The sequence below is a fragment of the Arvicanthis niloticus genome, chromosome 2 (assembly GCF_011762505.2).
Source record: "Arvicanthis niloticus isolate mArvNil1 chromosome 2, mArvNil1.pat.X, whole genome shotgun sequence".
NCBI classification, from domain to species: domain Eukaryota; kingdom Metazoa; phylum Chordata; class Mammalia; order Rodentia; family Muridae; genus Arvicanthis; species Arvicanthis niloticus.
Genome location: NC_047659.1, coordinates 97,148,357 through 97,166,382, shown reverse-complemented (window position 1 = coordinate 97,166,382; position 18,026 = coordinate 97,148,357). Strand labels below are relative to the sequence as shown.

Here is an 18,026-nt window from a genome sequence, read left to right as displayed (position 1 = left end):
AAGAAACCTAAACAATAGTTGTTAAATTAGAAACAAAACTGTCATATATCAAGCAATTTATTTAATGAGTGGAGAATCGCTAATGGGAGAAAAAGAACAGCCTTGTGTGAAATCACAAATGACAAGCCAGTACACTGATATTTACCACGCCAGAATTTATATAAAAGTTTTAATAGAACAGAAGACAATGGTCAACATGAATTCTCAGGATCACACCCTGAGTAGGGAGTAGGGCCCATTTCCAGCTGTTAAAAGGAGATGCCTGGCCATGAGTGGCACTTCACACTTGAATGGAGCTTAATGGGGGTTGGAGGGAAGCCTTATAACACTTCCCCACCTTTAGACTGCTTGTTTGGGGTGAGGTGCCAGAGGCTATTAGCATCAGCAGAAAGGGGACACGTGTGTGTGTGTGTGTGTGTGTGTGTGTGTGTGTGTGCGCGCGCGCGCGTGCAATGGCGCCCCCCCACACACACACACAGAGAGAGAGAGAGAGAGAGAGAGAGAGAGAGAGAGAGAGAGAGAGAGAGAGAGACTGAATAGTTCCCTTAATGTTTTAGAGACCTCAGCTCAAGCCACACTGGTATTCTTGATTTGGATACAGAAAAGGAATTTCAGAATTAGTGAGAGTGAGGTAGAAGTCATAAATATTTGAATCTAGACTTTAAGCAAAAAGGTTGCAAGAAAGAGAGGCATGCAGAACAAAAGCATTCTAAATGTCAGTCAGTCCACCCTCTACCTTCGCTTATCAAAACAGAGAGGAAAAAAGCTACCAACCTTTTGAGATGCAGCGTGAGAGCCACCAGAATAATATTCATATATGTTGAATGCTAAACCAGTTGAGAGTCTGCTTTGAGACCCACACTGACATGTCTACCTGCCTTAGGGATTAAGCTTTAGATATTTGTGCACTACATCACAGGTCACTAAGTTAGGCACCAAGCAGTGAGGGCCTGAACATCAGAAAGATGGGACATTTTACTTTTAATTTTTAGCTTGGTCTTTGTTGTCACCTTTACACCTTGCCTTGGAAGTGCTTACGTTGTTACCCATGGGTAGTACAGGAAGCATTATAACAAATTATAGGAACCTGGAGAGCCTGGGGGTGGGGGGTAGTCCATGAAGGCACATCCTGAAGAGTGGTTAGAGTACGGGAGGTATTTGCAACTGGGTAGGATGTTGCATAGGATACATTGTTTCACATCTTGACCTATTTATAGACAATAAAAACTTAAATCGAAACTATACTTTAGAGCTAGCAGTGATACCTCAGATCTGTACTGGGGAATCAAGATAATCAAGAGATTGAGACCATCCTAGCATACATAGTAAGTTTAAGGCCAGTCTAGACTGGGGAAGACACTGTCTAAAAACAAACAAAACCCCATACTTTTTAAATGAAATTACTTTTTAATGAAATTATTTTTCATTAAATTATTTTTTATATCATACTTTTTAATGAAGTTATTCGGGGCAGAAAGTCATTATACTTAGTACATTATACTTAGTAAAGTACTATGTAATAGAACTTTCAGTTGCATGTATGTGCATATATACATATGTGCATATATACATACATATGGCAAGCATTCCTATTTACCAATGTTCTAGGTTGTTATGTCTGTGTAACTAATTACTCCAAAGTACAGTAGTTTGAAACAACCATGTGGTCTAGTGCATAGTGGATTGCCTTTTTCTCTTGTAACTCAAGTGGAATGACTGGGTGTACGGTATACTATCAGGATGCCTATTAATACATTCACTATGCAGCCTCAACTTCCTCACAGTGAGGCAGGAGAGTAGCAGACTTATTAGCTTAGGCTGGGAGTCTGTCTTAGAGTTTCTGTTGCTGTGATAAAGCCATGACTAAAAGCAACTTGGGAAGGAAAAGAGTTTATTCGGCCTACATTCCAGTTCATAGTCCACTGATGGAAACCAAAGCAGAAAACTCAACGCTGTGGAGGGGTACTGCTTCCTAACTTGCTCCCCATTGCTTACTCAGCCTGCTTTCTTACACAGCCAAGGACTGCCTATTTAGGTGTGGCAGTGCCACCTGTGCCTACCCACATCAATCACCAGTCAATAAAGTGCACTACAGACTTGCCTACAGACAATCTGATAGGGGCATTTTCTCCGTTAATGTTCTTCCTTCCAGATAACTCTAATTGTATCAAGCTGACAAAACCAAACCAACCAAAAACAAAACAACACAAAACAAAAAGCATCAACAACAACAAAAAAACCAGAAACAAACAAAGAAAAAAAAACCCAACCAGGACAGACTCCAAATGGAATGCTGCAAAGAAGGCTGAAATTGCATGTTCTTTTTGACCCATCCCCCCAAAATAAGTGTTACCTCTCTCTTATTTTTTTTTTTGCTTGCAAATGAGATTTTATGCCTGTTTAGATATTAGGAAAAGGAACATAGTTCATACTTCCAAAGGGGTTATCAAAGAATGTGTAGCCTGTAGGATAAACTAACATAGTGAACTTTCAGATATCCCAGGAAACTACAAAATATCAATGGCTTAATATGACAAATCTTTCTGATAAAAGATCCATATAACTGACCCTAGTTAGAAAAAAAATAGTAGGCTCTGGGTCACAGACTTCTTATTTTCAGCCTTTTTGAACACCTGCTAGGAATTGGGGTCACAGCATATCTGACAATATAGAAGAATGGTGACTCACAAAACCATACTCCAGGACAGGCCTTACTCCCAAGAGTAGTTGTGCAACACAAATTGGACTGGATGAGGTTTTTGTTTGTTTGTTTGTTTTTAAGATGATGAAATTGGGTGTGTAGGAAGTTGAAGATGGAGAGGATGTATCTGGGAGGAGTTGGAAAAGGAGGTGGATATGATCAAAATGCATTGTAGGAAATTTTCAAAGTAATTAAAATGTTATACTTAAAAATGAGCTACCGAGGCATGAAAATACTCTAATGTACTTTATTATCTGAAGGAAGCCAATCTGAAAAGGCTATATACTTGTGAGTCTGCGTTACATCACAGTATAAGCATTACTCACATTTGTGGTGATGATGGCTCAGCCACGCACACATGCCACTTACCCAGGCAGTAATGTATGCTAAGTATGTAGCAATAATGTATGTTAAGTACTATCCTATCTAGCTTTGTGTAAGCACATGCTTATATTGGCATGGCAAATTACTTACTGGTGCATTTCACACAATGTTGCCCCATAATTAAATGACTAATAATTGATGCCTGGCTTTCATGTGGTCATACACACCTGTAATCCCAGCAACTCAGGAGGCTGAGGCAGGAGGATCATGAGTTGAAGACCAATTTGGGCAGCATAGTAAGTCATTGTCTCAAACAATACAAAACAAAACAAACAAAAAACAGATAACCAAAAAACCAAACAAACAAACAAAACAAAACAAACAAACAAACAAAAAAACCAAAACCAAACAAAAATCAAAAAGGCAAAAGGAATTACTGAATCTACAGAGATATTTTTAAATGCTAGACTCTTAGTAAGAATGTAGTTTGTGAAACTTTCACACACTTCTGTTGAAAATGAAAATCAGTATACAACCGTTTTGGAAGTCTCTTTGGCAGTGCTCACTACATCTGACCTTGCCATCCCACTATGAGTTAGAGATTGTATGCCAGAAGATATTAACAAGAACGTTCATGTTGACATGAGGAGTAACATATGAGTGGGAATTGACTTGAGTTCTCCAAAAGTGGAACAGACAAACTTTGAAAGTATTATACACTACAGTATTACTCAACAAGAATCATATTCTTTCATTACATGAGACATCATGGATGGATCTTATAGTTATGTCACGTTCAGAAGCCCAAGGCTGTTTATTTTGGTTACTCCAGTTCCATAAGTCTATGAGGAAAAGCTTATTCAGGATGGTAGAAATTAGTGTGGCCATGCTGCATAAAAGAAGAAAGGCTAACTATGTGTCATTTGCCCAAGAGTAGAGCATGAATTATTCAGAAGAGCTTTAATCTCTTGTTCTAATCCAACAAAGCCTAATCTAAGAAATAGAGTCATAATCCTGAGCAAAAGCTGTGCACTTTCTGATTTGAGACAGTGTCTTGCTGAATTGCCTAGGAAGACTTCAGACTTGGAATCTTTATGCTTCAACCTGCCGAGTGGCTGGATTACTGCTCTTCTCTACCAGATCTGTCTGAGACACACCATTTCTTCACGCACTGTTGTTCAGCCTACACTATAACGTCTTTAATATATTTACAGTAATTTTTACACCCTTGTCTGTTTACCTGATTTATACTAACAGCATTTCCCCCTGGATTGTGGATCCTATTCTTCTTCCTTGGGTTATTCTGTAATTTTGTACCATTGAACATTATGTAACAGTCATTGTGGAACACTGAGATTTAGTAGTTTTAGTTTTGGAAAGCACCAGCCTTTTTCTTTCTTTAGCTTTTAGAGTAAGAGGTTGACTTGGAACGTTCTTAGAATGAAAGGCTGCTCTAGAATCTTCTTTGAGTTGTCGAGTCGAGTCGAGTCGAGTCGAGTCGAGTCGAGTCGAGTCGAGTCGAGTCGAGTCGAGTCGAGTCGAGTCGAGTCGAGTTTTAGGGTTAGCTGTAACTTTAATTGGATTGAGTTCATTTGGGATTTATTCAACCTCCAACCTCTTCTAATTACTTCTAGTATTTTCTTGATGTTTAAGCTAGAGGAAGTTTGAAGTGAAGTTTGATTTTTTTTTTTAATTCTGCTCAGGTTCTGTAATTCAAAACTGTTAAGAATCAGTCAGTCTGTCTAGTTTTTCTCTGTGTACACTCTTCCTCCACTCTGGCTTTGTTGACAAAATTCCTAAGTGAGGCTTGAAGGTGACACAAGCAGAGGGTTGTTTAAGTCATCTGCCTTTGCATTGGGGTATCTTTCCAGTTTTTTCCCCTAAAAACATACTTACATCTAAGGCACATCGGATCTCTCTTTATCTCCACATTTATTTCACCCTGGCAGGTCAAGGGAAGGTTCAGTGGATGGAGACACCTGTCCCTCAGGTAAGGAAGCTGTTGTGGATTTGTGCTTATTTATAGAGTATGTTTCTTTCTAGATTTCAGGTCATCAGGTGTGCTGGCTCCATGGGCTTGCCCTGCTGTTGATCTAGGCCTGGTGCTAAGAAGCCCTACATGGAGTTTAGAGCTTTAATAAGTTTAGAATGAAACATAACCTTGACTGTCATCGTTATCAGTAGCTGCGGACTTTCATTAACACCTAGAAAAGAATGCTTTTTATATGATCTGGCTTTTCCTTATTCTTTTCACAGAGCAGCTCTCCTTCTATGAGAACAGATGTATGGTTACCTCACACTTCCTAAGTCCTTTTCATGTTATTCCAGACTATGAATTTCATATGGAAGTTGTCTAAAAGAAGGCACATGTTTCATGCCTTCCATTCATTTTCTCTTTCCTTCCAGTAAAATGTGATATTATTTTCAGGTTATAATTGAAATAGTGGGCTGGAGAAATGGCTCAGCCGTTAAAGGCTAGGTTCATAACCAAAAATTTAATTGAAATAGTTCGATAACCATTAAAAGAAAATATTTAAATTGATTTTATTCCTTCTAAGCCTTCTGTATACTCTACTCCTCATGTCTCTTTCTGTATCTGCTTAACCCCAGAGTTCCATTTCTCCTTAACATTTGACTTCATCTGTTCTTGATATTTTATATACTGTTTTACTATCTTTGTTAAATGTATGTTTAATAATATTCATATATTTTAAATAATAATAAGAGAATGACACAGTCTAACTCCAAGTGTGTGATATAGTTTTATAGAGTATACCCCTGTGATTTAATAAACTGGACCATTTAATAGGTGAATATACAATAAGTGTTTTAGTAAACTAAAATATGATTTCATTCTTTCAGCCATTATTAAGGTATGTTCATTAGTTATTAAGGTACATTAAGGACTTCTAAAGTTTTCTCTCTCTCTCTCTTTGGCTCCTCACTACATTCTCATTATCTGGACATGTTATTATTTTTCAAATACCTAGATACTTCTCCCATTTATCTACTCACCTATTCATAAAGTGATGAGTACAACGAGACTTACAGACTTGGGATAGCTACTGTATATAATTTATGGGATTCAGTTCTGATGTACATAGTCTCTATCTCCCCAGAGACATGAGTCTGCTCAATATTACCATGAAAAAACTTTGTAAATTTGAAGGTTGGCGCCTTTTTAGAAAAAAGAAGTGCCTGTTTTTGTCTTTATGGATGCTTTGTTTTAAAACAAGTCTTTCTGGGTCATTAATTTGGTCTTGAATTTTCAATCTTCCAATTAAATGTGACTTTTAATTTGATAGTTTTAAGAGCTAAATAGGCAAAAAAGGACTTGGGAAGAGAAAGTTTTAAACAGGGAAATATCTAAGCTGAAGGAGGAATGTGTGCAAGGTCTTCATGAAAAGGACTCAAATTTTATCTTGATAAAATTCATTTATGTTTGAGTACATTTTCAGTGCTCAGAGAAACTACTACTCAATATAAATGGGATTATGAGTTGTTATTCTGGAGCCTCCAGACTATACTCAAAATTTCAATACTGTGGCCTTTCTGTCACCAAGATGATTATTTATTATATTTCTGGTTCTGGATTTATTATAGATACCTTCCACAACAACTCAAAAATATCTTGGGACTCTTATTAGAATTTGAAATGAGAGCATTCAGCAAAATTATCTCTATCCCTTTTCAAAGTGTGTGGACTTTACAAAGTACACAAATGAATGTTTTAGAATATCTTACAAATTCTAAAAGTTTTAACTTAAATACCATATTTTGCTTTAGTGGGCTATATGTACAATCAGACTTAATGCAATTGACTGATTTTGCTTCATTAGAAAGTCCAGGAGCCCCCTAGGAGCTTTGAAGAATTCTTAAAGTCTCAAAACTGGGTGAGTAGGACTTTCTATTCTCATTTCCCTGCTGACACACCTTGTAAAAATAATCAGATGTGGAAAGAAGAATGGGTTTCGAGACTGTTTAAATACAGGGATGTTTGCACCTGTTTGTTTCCTTTTAGTGGACTTTATGCCATGTCCAGTTTATCTCAACAACAGTGTTTGACTGTTAACCCTGTGTATACAGTTGGGTGAACTTCCTTAAGATTTCTGTCTTATTTATACCTTAGAAAAATCTGACAGACTATTTTATAGGAGAATGCTTTCAGGTTTTTTTTTTTTTTTTTTTCAGATACTAAAGTATTGAAAGATAATGGGCCATCAAAGTAGTAACTTATGCAACTGATTTCCAAAACATGTTTTTAGAAATCTCTTGCAAATTTTGTGAGGTTTTTGATTATTTGAAATTTATTTTTCAAACATTTAATAAAAATAATGCTGTGTAGGTAAAAATGTGGTTGCAGAACCACAGGGTTCCTCATGCCAGTCTGTGTGTAGTCGGCTGGGAACACCCTGGGTTCCTCCAGCTGAAAGTTAGGCCAGACTGCTCACTGAAGGCCTTTCCATGGCTCCAACACACGAGGAAGTCCTTGGGTTTCCAAAACCAGTTTATTGGCATGGCGGATGGTGGATGGATCTGGATGTGCATTCCCCTAAAACCCAGGGTGGACCTGAGTTAAATAAGGAGGGGAGGGAGGGGGCTGGGAAGGAATGCTTAATTGTCTCCACCCTCTGGCCTTCAGGTATCTCATTAGTATGTAAATCTCTCTAGGGCCTGAAGGGCTGAGGTTGAATGGAGATTAGACCTCCTAACAGGAGCCTGGGTTCTGAGGGCATGGCTGAACCCACAACCCAAGAACCAGGATACACTTCCATGGCCCAACAATGCTGTAGAATATATTTCAGTTTTAGATCATTAAACTCTTTGATTTGAATTTATTCAAGATGATGTAAAATGTGTATTTCTGCAGGATTATTGGCCCAGAGATGTTCATTTTAGAGATGATGATACATGGGAAGACACTCTGAAAAAACTAGAAGAGGCTCTTTCATATACTTCTATTTATTCTTATCTGTGGACCAATGTTCCTCGACTCTATGAAATTGTTGACAGCCTGGAGTCAAAATTAAAGGAATCTTCACATCTTTTGCAACACCATGCCTCCAGATTATTTGAAAGTGACAGAATGATTTCCAAGAAAAGTAAGATTTTTTATGTGAATAAGGTAAATGATCAGTGGTGTGTGTATGTGTGTGTGTGTGTGTGTGTGTGTGTGTGTGTGTGTGTGTGTATCTGCCTATGTATGCTTCCTCTATGTGTGTTCTCATAAAGAACGAAATTCCAAAGTTTAAATGTTTTAAAACTAAATGTTTAAAACTCTCATCATCGAACAGGACTTAGTAAATATTTTTAGATAGACCTAAGTATGAAGTTTGAAAGAAAGCATTACTAGAACAAGCCTAAGACAGTTAAACACTTTGTTAAGCTGGAAAAGAGGTAGCAAAACATGGGGATTCAGAGAAACAAGATGTACCAATTGATGATGTAAGAAGAAAGCTTCAATCAATAGCAAATGTAGAAACCAGAGTAACCGAGGGCTCATCCACATGGTCAAGTTTAACCCATGGGTATATTTAGTGTTCAGTGTAGTAACCCAGAGCTGATCCATATGGTCAAGGTTAACCCGTAGTCATATTTAGTATTCTGTGTGGAAGAAATGAACTGTTAGATGTGATCGTTTTTCCATCCTTAGTATTTGTATAACATTTTTCCTATCTAATTGAAAATAAGGATTTTTTTATTTCTCTTTTTTTCTATTTCTATTTCTTTTATTTTTGTCTCTGTCTGCATTGTACTTCAAACACTATATTGAGTAGAGAGAGTGGAAACTCTTGTCTTATTCCTGATTTTAATGGGAAGGAGTTTTTCTCCATTTAGAATTAGCTTTCTTCTTAGGACTGCCTTCATTGTGTCCCAGAGATTTTGGTATGTTTTGTTTTCAGTTCATTCATATCTACGATTCTTTTCCTTTGTGATCCTTTTCTTGTCTAATTACCATTCAGTAGTATTTTTTGAAGTTTTCTTGAGTTTGTGTACTTTCTTTAGTTTCTCTTGCTGTTGATATCTGGCTTTATTCCACTACAGGCAGATAAATACAGGATGTTATTTTAACATTCCTCTGTTTGTTTTGACTTGCTTTATGTTTTATCTTCTGATGAATCTTAGAGAGACTCTGCTTGTGGGCTGCTGAGGAGAATGAGTACTCCTAGTGTTTGGTTGAGTTGGTCTGTAGATGGCCGTGAGGTTCACGTTATTCACTGTGTCATTTAACCCCAGTGTTTCTCTGTCTGGTTTTTCTTGGGGAAGCTTTCCGCAAAAGCTTGAATGTGGCTTACTGAGTTTTCCACTTGCAGCATCATTTCAATTTGAGTTTTCATCAGCAGTGTCCTTTATTAAATTCTATATTCTCTTGTCTTGGAACAAATTCTGCATTTCATTCATCTCTTTGTTTTGTCTTAACTACTAAGTCTAACTAGCTGAACTATTTGAAAAAAAATGTGACTTGTTTGTTAGATATTGGTTGAGGTAAAACATTAGACACAGAAGTATCACAGACATGTAAGATAGAGCTTGATATTTTGGAAAAACAAAAGGAAACATGATAATAGTTTTATTACTTATTAAGGGTGTATGGCTTGTCAAAATTTTTAGTTCATTTTCAGTTAATAGTTTTGTATATGATTTATTTAAATCATCTAGAATGTCTTTGGTTTTTGTCTTTTTTTTTTTTTTCATTGATGTCAATTTCTTTTTCTTAAAGGGCCATATCCAAACCTGGAACGCTACAAGGCATTTGTAAAAGAACACTATAGGCCAAAGAAGATAGCGGTATGAGCTTTGTGTTTTTACTATTCCTCAAAAGTGTATTTTCATAAAAAATATAAATACTATAGTTTACAGATAAGAATTGATAATGTTTTTATAAATGTCCTTTTAATCTTTTGTGAGTAATATTTCTGTCTTGAGAGTCTAGAAATGTATTTTTTGATATTCAATATTGGAGCCTTACTACTGTCATATCCTCCTAAGTCATTTGGGATTGATTTTATTGTATCTATATATTCATTCCTTTGGTTATTTAATGAATGAAATATGTGAACTAATGCTTTATTATTTTGAAATATAAATGTTTTATTGGGTTTATTTATCAGAATTCTGATAAATCCTTTAGTTTATAATTTTTAACAATTTGTTTTGAATTTTTCCAGCTTTCAGATCAAATGGAGACAGAGAAGAATATAGAGGTATTTCAATTTACTATACTACTGGATTATATATCAAGTATACTATGTAGGGCCAAGAGAATGATTATAATGCTATAGATGTAGATAAAACTATAAATTTGTGTTCTAAGAAAGAGACTTGGGAACAGGCTTAGAAACCTTTCTATGCTGCCCTGTTCTTGTTTCTTTATGCATGGACAATCTAAAATACTTGATCTTATGATTATATGCCAAAATATGTTCTGAAATGATTCTGTTATATTTAAAATATTGGCTTATGAGTATGCAAAGACATTTAATTTTTCAGAAACAAAATATATTAAAATATTTTTCTAGGAGAAATACATGATTTTTAATGTAATAACATAAAATGGCATAATTATATTGGTTAAGTAATAGTCAAATATTTATTTGTCTTCTAAAGTATGTGTAACCACTATACTAAGAACAGAATTAATTTTTGTTAAACAACATTTTCTTTTTTTTCCCCTAGGGTTGTGCCTTTATATTCAAACAAAATGAACCGACACAATTACCCAGACATTTGGATGCTAAACAGATTTATCTTTTTGTTTTAAGAACCTATAACTTTGAGGTATATAAGCATTATTTATTTTGACCCTATAGTAAACCTTGAGAATATGATTTTAAATGATCAGACCTTTAATTAAAACTATAAGAATTTAGATGTTAAACAAAACTTGATTCTTTTAGCATTAAATTTGAAAGGAAACATTAGTGATGTCTAACCCTCTTTCCCAGAAGAAAATGGGTTGGTGTCTTAGTTATTTTCTATTTCTGTAACAAAACACTATAACCAACTTATTATAGAAGTGTTTAATTGGACTTATGGCTTCAGAGGGTTAGAGTTCATAATAACAGAGCAAAGGCATGGCAGCAGGAAAAGTTGAAAGGTCACATCTTGATTTCCAAGTAGAAGGCAGAGAGAGCGAACTGAAAATGGTACCAAACTTCTGAACACAAAACCCACTCCCAGTGATACACTTCTCCAATAAGGCCACCCCTCTTAATTCTTCACAAACAGTTCCACCAGCTGGGGACCATGTTTCAAACATAAGGGCCTATGGAGACCATTCTCATTCAAAGCACCACAATTGGTGTGCTGGTATCTCTAGGGTCTTGATGCTAGTGTCTATTGGCTGGGAATGTGACTATGAAAGGTTTTTCTTCTCTGTTTCCACTCTTATTAACTCAGGCACCTTAGCATTCTGTTTTTACTCTGAAATAACGTGTGAGAGCTCTAACACATGTGACTTGTGTATTCTTTTAAAGCCTAAAATATGTCCTGGCATACTTTTATGTAATATCCTATAGTATAACTGAATATAAAACAGAAAGTACAGGAGTGTGACTAGTTCAGTGGCCAGTGATCGTCAGGGATGGGAAGAGTTGGTGTTGGTAAAGCTGGTCATTATTGCCCTTTTGTCTACATTTCTATTCTCCATGTTTATATATACTATATATGTTCTTTGTAATAAAAAAGTACAAAGTATAAACTGAAGCTATTACCAGTGAAATATGGTTAGTTCCCTGTGGAAAAGAAGTACTTTCATAGAAATAATGATAAATAATTTTCTTGTTAAAAAATTTGAAAGATTTCCTTGTTGACTTGCATTTGAGGAACAAAAAACCCCAGTATTATGGATTTCCCCAATGGAAATGTTGAATTATATTGAATCTAGTATTTAAAAATTCTTGTGAGAATTGTAGATAAATTTGGATGACATTGAAAAGCTTCTGCATGACAAAAGAAACAATTAGTAGAATCAAGAGATAGTGTACAAGGATAGTAAAAAAAATCTTTGCAAGTTAAACATCTAAAACAGATTAATATCTAAGATCTATAATTAGCTTCAAAAATAAAACATAAAATCTTAAAGTCATCCAGTCAATAAAGAAACAAATGAAATAAATATATATGTCTCAAAAGAAGAAATATACATGGTCAATACATATTTGAGAAAATGTACAGTATCCTTAGTCACCAGGAAAATGCAAATTAAAATTACTTTGATATTCCATTGCCTTTCAGTCAGAGTGGTTGTCAAATAAAGCGAATGACACCAGCATATACAGGATGAGGGAAGTAAGAACTCTTACATGTTCTTGGTGAGAATATAGGCTAGAGTAGACACTGAAAATCAGTATGGGTGTTCTTCAAAAATATAAAAATAAAACTTTCATATAATCTAGCTATGCCACTGCTGGGTATATCCCAAAAGGATGTAATTACATTACCACACAGATATTTGCCATGCATATTTATTACTGTACTATCCAAAATATCCAAGATGTAACCAGCCTAAATGTCTATTAACAGATGAATTAATAAATAAAATATTATAGATGCACATATAACACACACTATTGAATTTTATTCAATAATAATAAAAACTAAATTTAAGTTATTTGCATGAAAATGGATTAAATTGGAGGTCATCATGTTAAGCTAAGCAAATAAAACCAAAATTAGGAAAAAGTCAAGTCAGGTTTTCATTCATATTTTTTTCTCATATGTGGTGTGTGTGTGTGTGTGTGTGCGCGCGTGCGCGTGTGTAGAAAGGGTAACTGAGTTGAGCGGTGTTCTAAATGGAAGAGAAGGGGGCAACCAGGGAGGGTATTGAGAGAGATCCAGATAAAATAGTACTTGTTTTCTCTCATATACAGAATATAGATCTATTTAAAAGAAAAGGGAAAAATAGGATGGGAGAGAATGGATAGAGGAGAAACTGTATGGGTGAATATGTGCAAGACATGTCTGTAAGGAAACACCAATGAAACTTAGCATTTTGTACATAATTTAAGAGATTAATTTTAAAACCCTTGTGAATAAGAGCGTAAAATGGTCTACTGAATCTACTTAACTAAGTAAAAATTTATAGTTTCTAGTATTTATGGTAAATACACTTAAGTTTAAGTACCAGCTTTGGTGAATTGTCTGCTTAAGGGAAATGTTTAGATAAATTCATGAGAAGATTTACTGAGTTAAAATTCCATGACTAAGTGGATATTTATCTTAAGTTTTTAAAAAGGTAGGAAATATAGTATGTTTCCTACATTATTAGTGTGCTTAGTTTAGTCTACATCATCCTTGCATTAGTTACTAGACATGTGTAGTTTGAGAGCAAATAAAATGTGGTTGGTATGACCGATAACTTAAATTTTTCATTCAATTTATTTTAATAGATTTATATACAAATATAAAACTAATATTTAATCATTAAAATAGTTATATTTGGGATAAAATTACAACATATATATTATGATTTTATTTTATGTAAACATTCCATTTTATATTTACATTACATTTATTTTATGTAAACATTCCAAAATATGTTCCATTGTTTTCAAATTTTAGCACTAAAGATGCTTAAAATATTTAATTAATACTTCATCAATAGTAACATATTTTAATTTGTTATCCATAGGAAAAGGTATTTAAAGTCTGGAGAACCCACATTCTCTCAGACTGCTCCATTGCTCTTTTGCATGACTCCTTTTGGTGGTGGTTTCTACATAAATTCAAGGTAAATGGTATTTTAAAACTATGTAAAACATTGATTTGTAACACAATTATTTTTTCATTGCTGGTATTGTTAATAAAATTTTTTACTCAGATGATTTTTTAGCATTGCTCATAGACTAAAAATCCTATTTAAACTTTCTTCTTTCATAGTGGTTAAGATTCCAATAAAGATTTCAGAGGACTTGGTTCTTCATCAATCAGAAAAAATAAGGGAGATACAATACCATAGTGATTAATAAAGTTGAAGCTTTACATGGTATTATATGTTGGTAACCTGAATGTAACATCTACTACAAATCAGTAACATTGAGGATTTAGAAGAGAACCTGGTGGTCACATAGACAGAGAGCCTTTATCTGATTAAGAAAGGTGAGGATCTGAATCTAGAGGGAGAAACTAAAATTCTTGTAGTAGCATAAGAAGCACTGTTTGACCAGCAGAATTTCAATAAGAATAAATACCTTAAAGTTGTCTTAAAGTTTGTTTCCCCAAAGTGATGCAAAAAGCTAGAAGGTGGCCCACACTGTGACCCTCAAACCATCTGAGGACAGTGTACATGACAGTACAAGCCCTTCACTGATAATACCACCCCACTTCCAGGATCAAAGTTCACATCAGAGGACTGTGCACAGTATCCTGTTCATCACTCTGTACAGGTTGCACCATCATCCTCATCTAACCCCACCCTGGAAACCCAAATCACAGCTAAGTACTATATGGACAGCATGTGTTACACAAAAAGAACCTCCTACCAAGCTGCACCTTTCCCTAACTAAGCCTGGATCACTTCTGATACCCCAATTACACATCCCCATGTGTCCCCAAGACTGACCCTCAGGCACCACTTAGCAAGTTCAAAGATGAGCCAAGTTTAGCTAAAAACAAATAGAAATTCTAATGCCTACTCAACAAAGGTGGATCAGATAATTCAAACCACACAGTCAATTAACACTATTCCATATATGCAATCCTAACACAAAAATATGAAAACAAAACAATGTGTCTCTTCAAAAAAAAAAAAAATGATACCCCACAGTAATGTTCCCAAGGAAAACAACTTAGATGGCACACAAGATCAGGAACTGAAAATAGCAATCTTAGATATGTTCAAGGAACTCAAATGGGGAAAAGAGTTAAGTCCCAAAATGATGACTGGAAAACACAAGCAAATGGTTGAGTGAAATAATTAAGACAAAACAAGATATGAAAAATAGAACACAATAGAGAGATATAAATCCTAAAGAAAACCAAAAATGAAATTTGAAATGAACAATTCATTAAGTCTAATAAGCTCAGAGGAACACCTCACCAAAGGTAGAAATTGAGTGGAAGAGAGAATATCAGGGCTTGAAGACAAGGTAGAAGAATTAGATCACTCAATCAAAAGAAAATGAAAAAATCTTTCAAATGCCTTATGAAAGGGGGCACTCAGGTACTTTGAAACATAAAATGACCAAGATTATGGACTGTAGATAGAGAAGAAGGAAGAGAAATCTAGGTCAAAGGCACAGAAAGTATTTCCAACAAAATCATAGAAGAAAATTAATCCATCCTACAAAATGGAAATTATGCCTGGTACCATTAACTAGGCCAAGTACTCATGCCTGGGTATGTCATAGACCCTAGAAGAGAACTTCATACCATTGCTTTGCTAAATGGACACAGTATTAAACTGCTCAATAATGTATATCTTTATACCCATAGATTAGTGAAGCCTTTAACCTTCATCAGAGAAGCTTCTTTTTAGAGTAGGTGACTGGTATTTTGAATGGAATGGCCCCATACACTCATGCTTGAATACTTGGTTGTCAATTGCTGGAACTGTTTGGAAAGGATTAGGAGGTGTGGCCTTGGTGGAGGAGGTGTGTCACTGGGTTGTTTTGGGATTTCAAGAGTCTGGTGCCATTCTCAGTGTTCTCTCTTCTTTATGGGTGAGTTTCAGTATGTGAGCTCTCAGCTACTACCTGCTGCCATGCTCCCCACCATTATGATCATGAACTCCAACCCTCTCAAACTGTGAGCCCCAAATTAAGCAGTTTCTTTTATAAGTTGCCTAGGTCGGGGAGTCTTACTACAGCAATAGAAAAGTGATGACTAATGCAGAGACTGACAATTGGTCATGTACAGACTTTGGAATGTTCAGTCCTAAATGGGGCATCTGTAGTATACACTTCCCCTTCAAGGCTCAGTGATACCACAAGAGCTTGTGAAAAGATTGCTAGAGTCAAGGGCAGTCAATGACTGCCATGAAATAGTGTTTTCTAGACATGACGGATCCACTGCACATATGAACTCAGAGAAGTGTGACTGCGTGTACAAAGTCAAGCCAGGCATTAATGGTTAACTGAAATAGCCTTAATCCAGATGATCTGGAAATTCATTTTAGGTTTAAGATTCTATGTATCTCTAGATCTCTATTTGTTTTGTTTTCTAATACCGTGAAAATTAGCAATTTTGCATTTTTTTTACTTTATATTGTTGTTTTTACAGCTTGTATTGTGTGTTTGAACTCCCTAACTCATCTCCTGTATAATGAATTTAGATTCTGATTATTGTCATTACTTAATAGAGCAAGAAGCTAGGCTGCTACATTGGAATTTTATTATGATATTGCTGATATTAAGTCACTTTATGCTCTTATTACTGATAGGCAGAGTTTACATTTTTATGGACAGTAACTGAGTTGTTGATTGTTTCCAGCATGGTAGCTACTATCTTCACTCATTCTACAGATGTCTGCATGCTTTCTGTGTTCTAGACACTATGCTGAGGATTTGAAATACATAATGATGTAAAATGTGGTCTTGGCCCTAATGTAATTTTACTACTCTTTTTAAAATATAACAGATATATATGATTGTCATCTAGGAAATTAGGCTATAATCCTGTCCAATGTAGTGCAACTAATAAATGACAGAGCTGCAATTAAAACTCCATCTGTAATGCTGAAACCAATGGCCTCTCACATTATACTAGTTGAACTACCCTTTAAGAATAGACTATATTCTCATATGTTATATACAGACTATATCACATGTAATAATATTATATACATAACTTTCTAATCTATAATTGGCACTAATTTCATATGTGCATCTTCTTTAAGCCTGACAAAAAAGATCAAGATTACTTGTTTGACAGAATTGCAGAAAGTTATGTCACACTTTTCATAAAAATACCTCTAAGGAGAAAGGATGCATTCTTTCAGGTAAATGTAAAAACTTAACAGATACAATAATTATCTTCATAGTGTATGAAAAATATATTTTGTTTAAATATGAACATATTTTGATTACCTTTCAACAAAAATTTGTCTTATGTAAGTAATGGAAATATTTTTAAGTTTTACCACCATGACCATTACCAAAAATACTGTGTTCTCTTGACTCATAATCATAAAACACAGTAGTTCCATAGTTACTTTGTTAGGAAATTGGTGACTTCTTTGTATATTCTTGGTTTTGTTCTATTTACCTATAAAATATAATTTTTCTTTTACTTTATAATAAATCTTATACTTTATAATAAGATAAACTGACTAGGTTATATTATATGTAATGAATAAGCTAAAAACTAAACATTTATTTTATATTAGTTAGTAAGTAAAGTTCATTGAAATAATGTTTTGGTAAATTGAGAAATATAGGGAATTTTAAAAAATATTTTAAATATTAATACTAGTATTTCAAAATACAGGTAATATTCAAGTATCTTATTGTTTTGGCAATCTGTGAATCAGAAGTGTATAAGCATTTTAGAGTTTATAAATGTTTTCACATTGTTGGACAAAACACAAAATATCATTAATGAAAATACAAATAGCTAAATTTAAGGATTTCTCAAATATTTACATTCAATCTTAGTTTATCTTACATGTCCATAAAGTGTGGTAGGGGAAGCTATAGTAGACTGGGAGCTGAGTTTGAAAGACCTTTCTACTACTGGCAGCACTATCCTATTGGCTGCTATTCTAGAGTCCATAGAATGGAGAAAGGACCAACATTCACCTTTTGCTTCCTGAAGCTCCTGATGCCATAAGTTTCTTTTAAGTTGCTTTTGTCAGAGTATTTTATCATAGCAACAGGGAAAGAACTTAAAGCCATCTTTTTGTAATCACCAGGAGATAGCATAATTTTATACACACACACACACACAAAGGACTTTATAAGTCTCTTATTCTACCTTTTTAACATTTTAATTTTAACTATTAATAAAACTTATGTTCCACTGATAATATGTGATCATTTGAGTAATGAAGATATTCATGGCT

The 18,026-nt window shown here is 34.7% G+C and overlaps 1 protein-coding gene across 1 annotated transcript in view; it reads left to right on the top strand.

Annotated features, from left to right (window-relative positions):
* Positions 1–18,026, top strand: part of Fam227b (family with sequence similarity 227 member B) — a 130,983-nt gene that overhangs the window by 470 nt on the left and 112,487 nt on the right. Inside the window, exons 2-9 of the mRNA XM_076929680.1 lie at positions 4,975–5,015; positions 6,865–6,918; positions 7,896–8,127; positions 9,747–9,814; positions 10,195–10,230; positions 10,703–10,804; positions 13,659–13,757; positions 16,863–16,964. Of these exons, the coding sequence (XP_076785795.1) occupies positions 4,975–5,015; positions 6,865–6,918; positions 7,896–8,127; positions 9,747–9,814; positions 10,195–10,230; positions 10,703–10,804; positions 13,659–13,757; positions 16,863–16,964 (734 nt within the window). The remainder of the gene's footprint in view (positions 1–4,974; positions 5,016–6,864; positions 6,919–7,895; positions 8,128–9,746; positions 9,815–10,194; positions 10,231–10,702; positions 10,805–13,658; positions 13,758–16,862; positions 16,965–18,026) is intronic.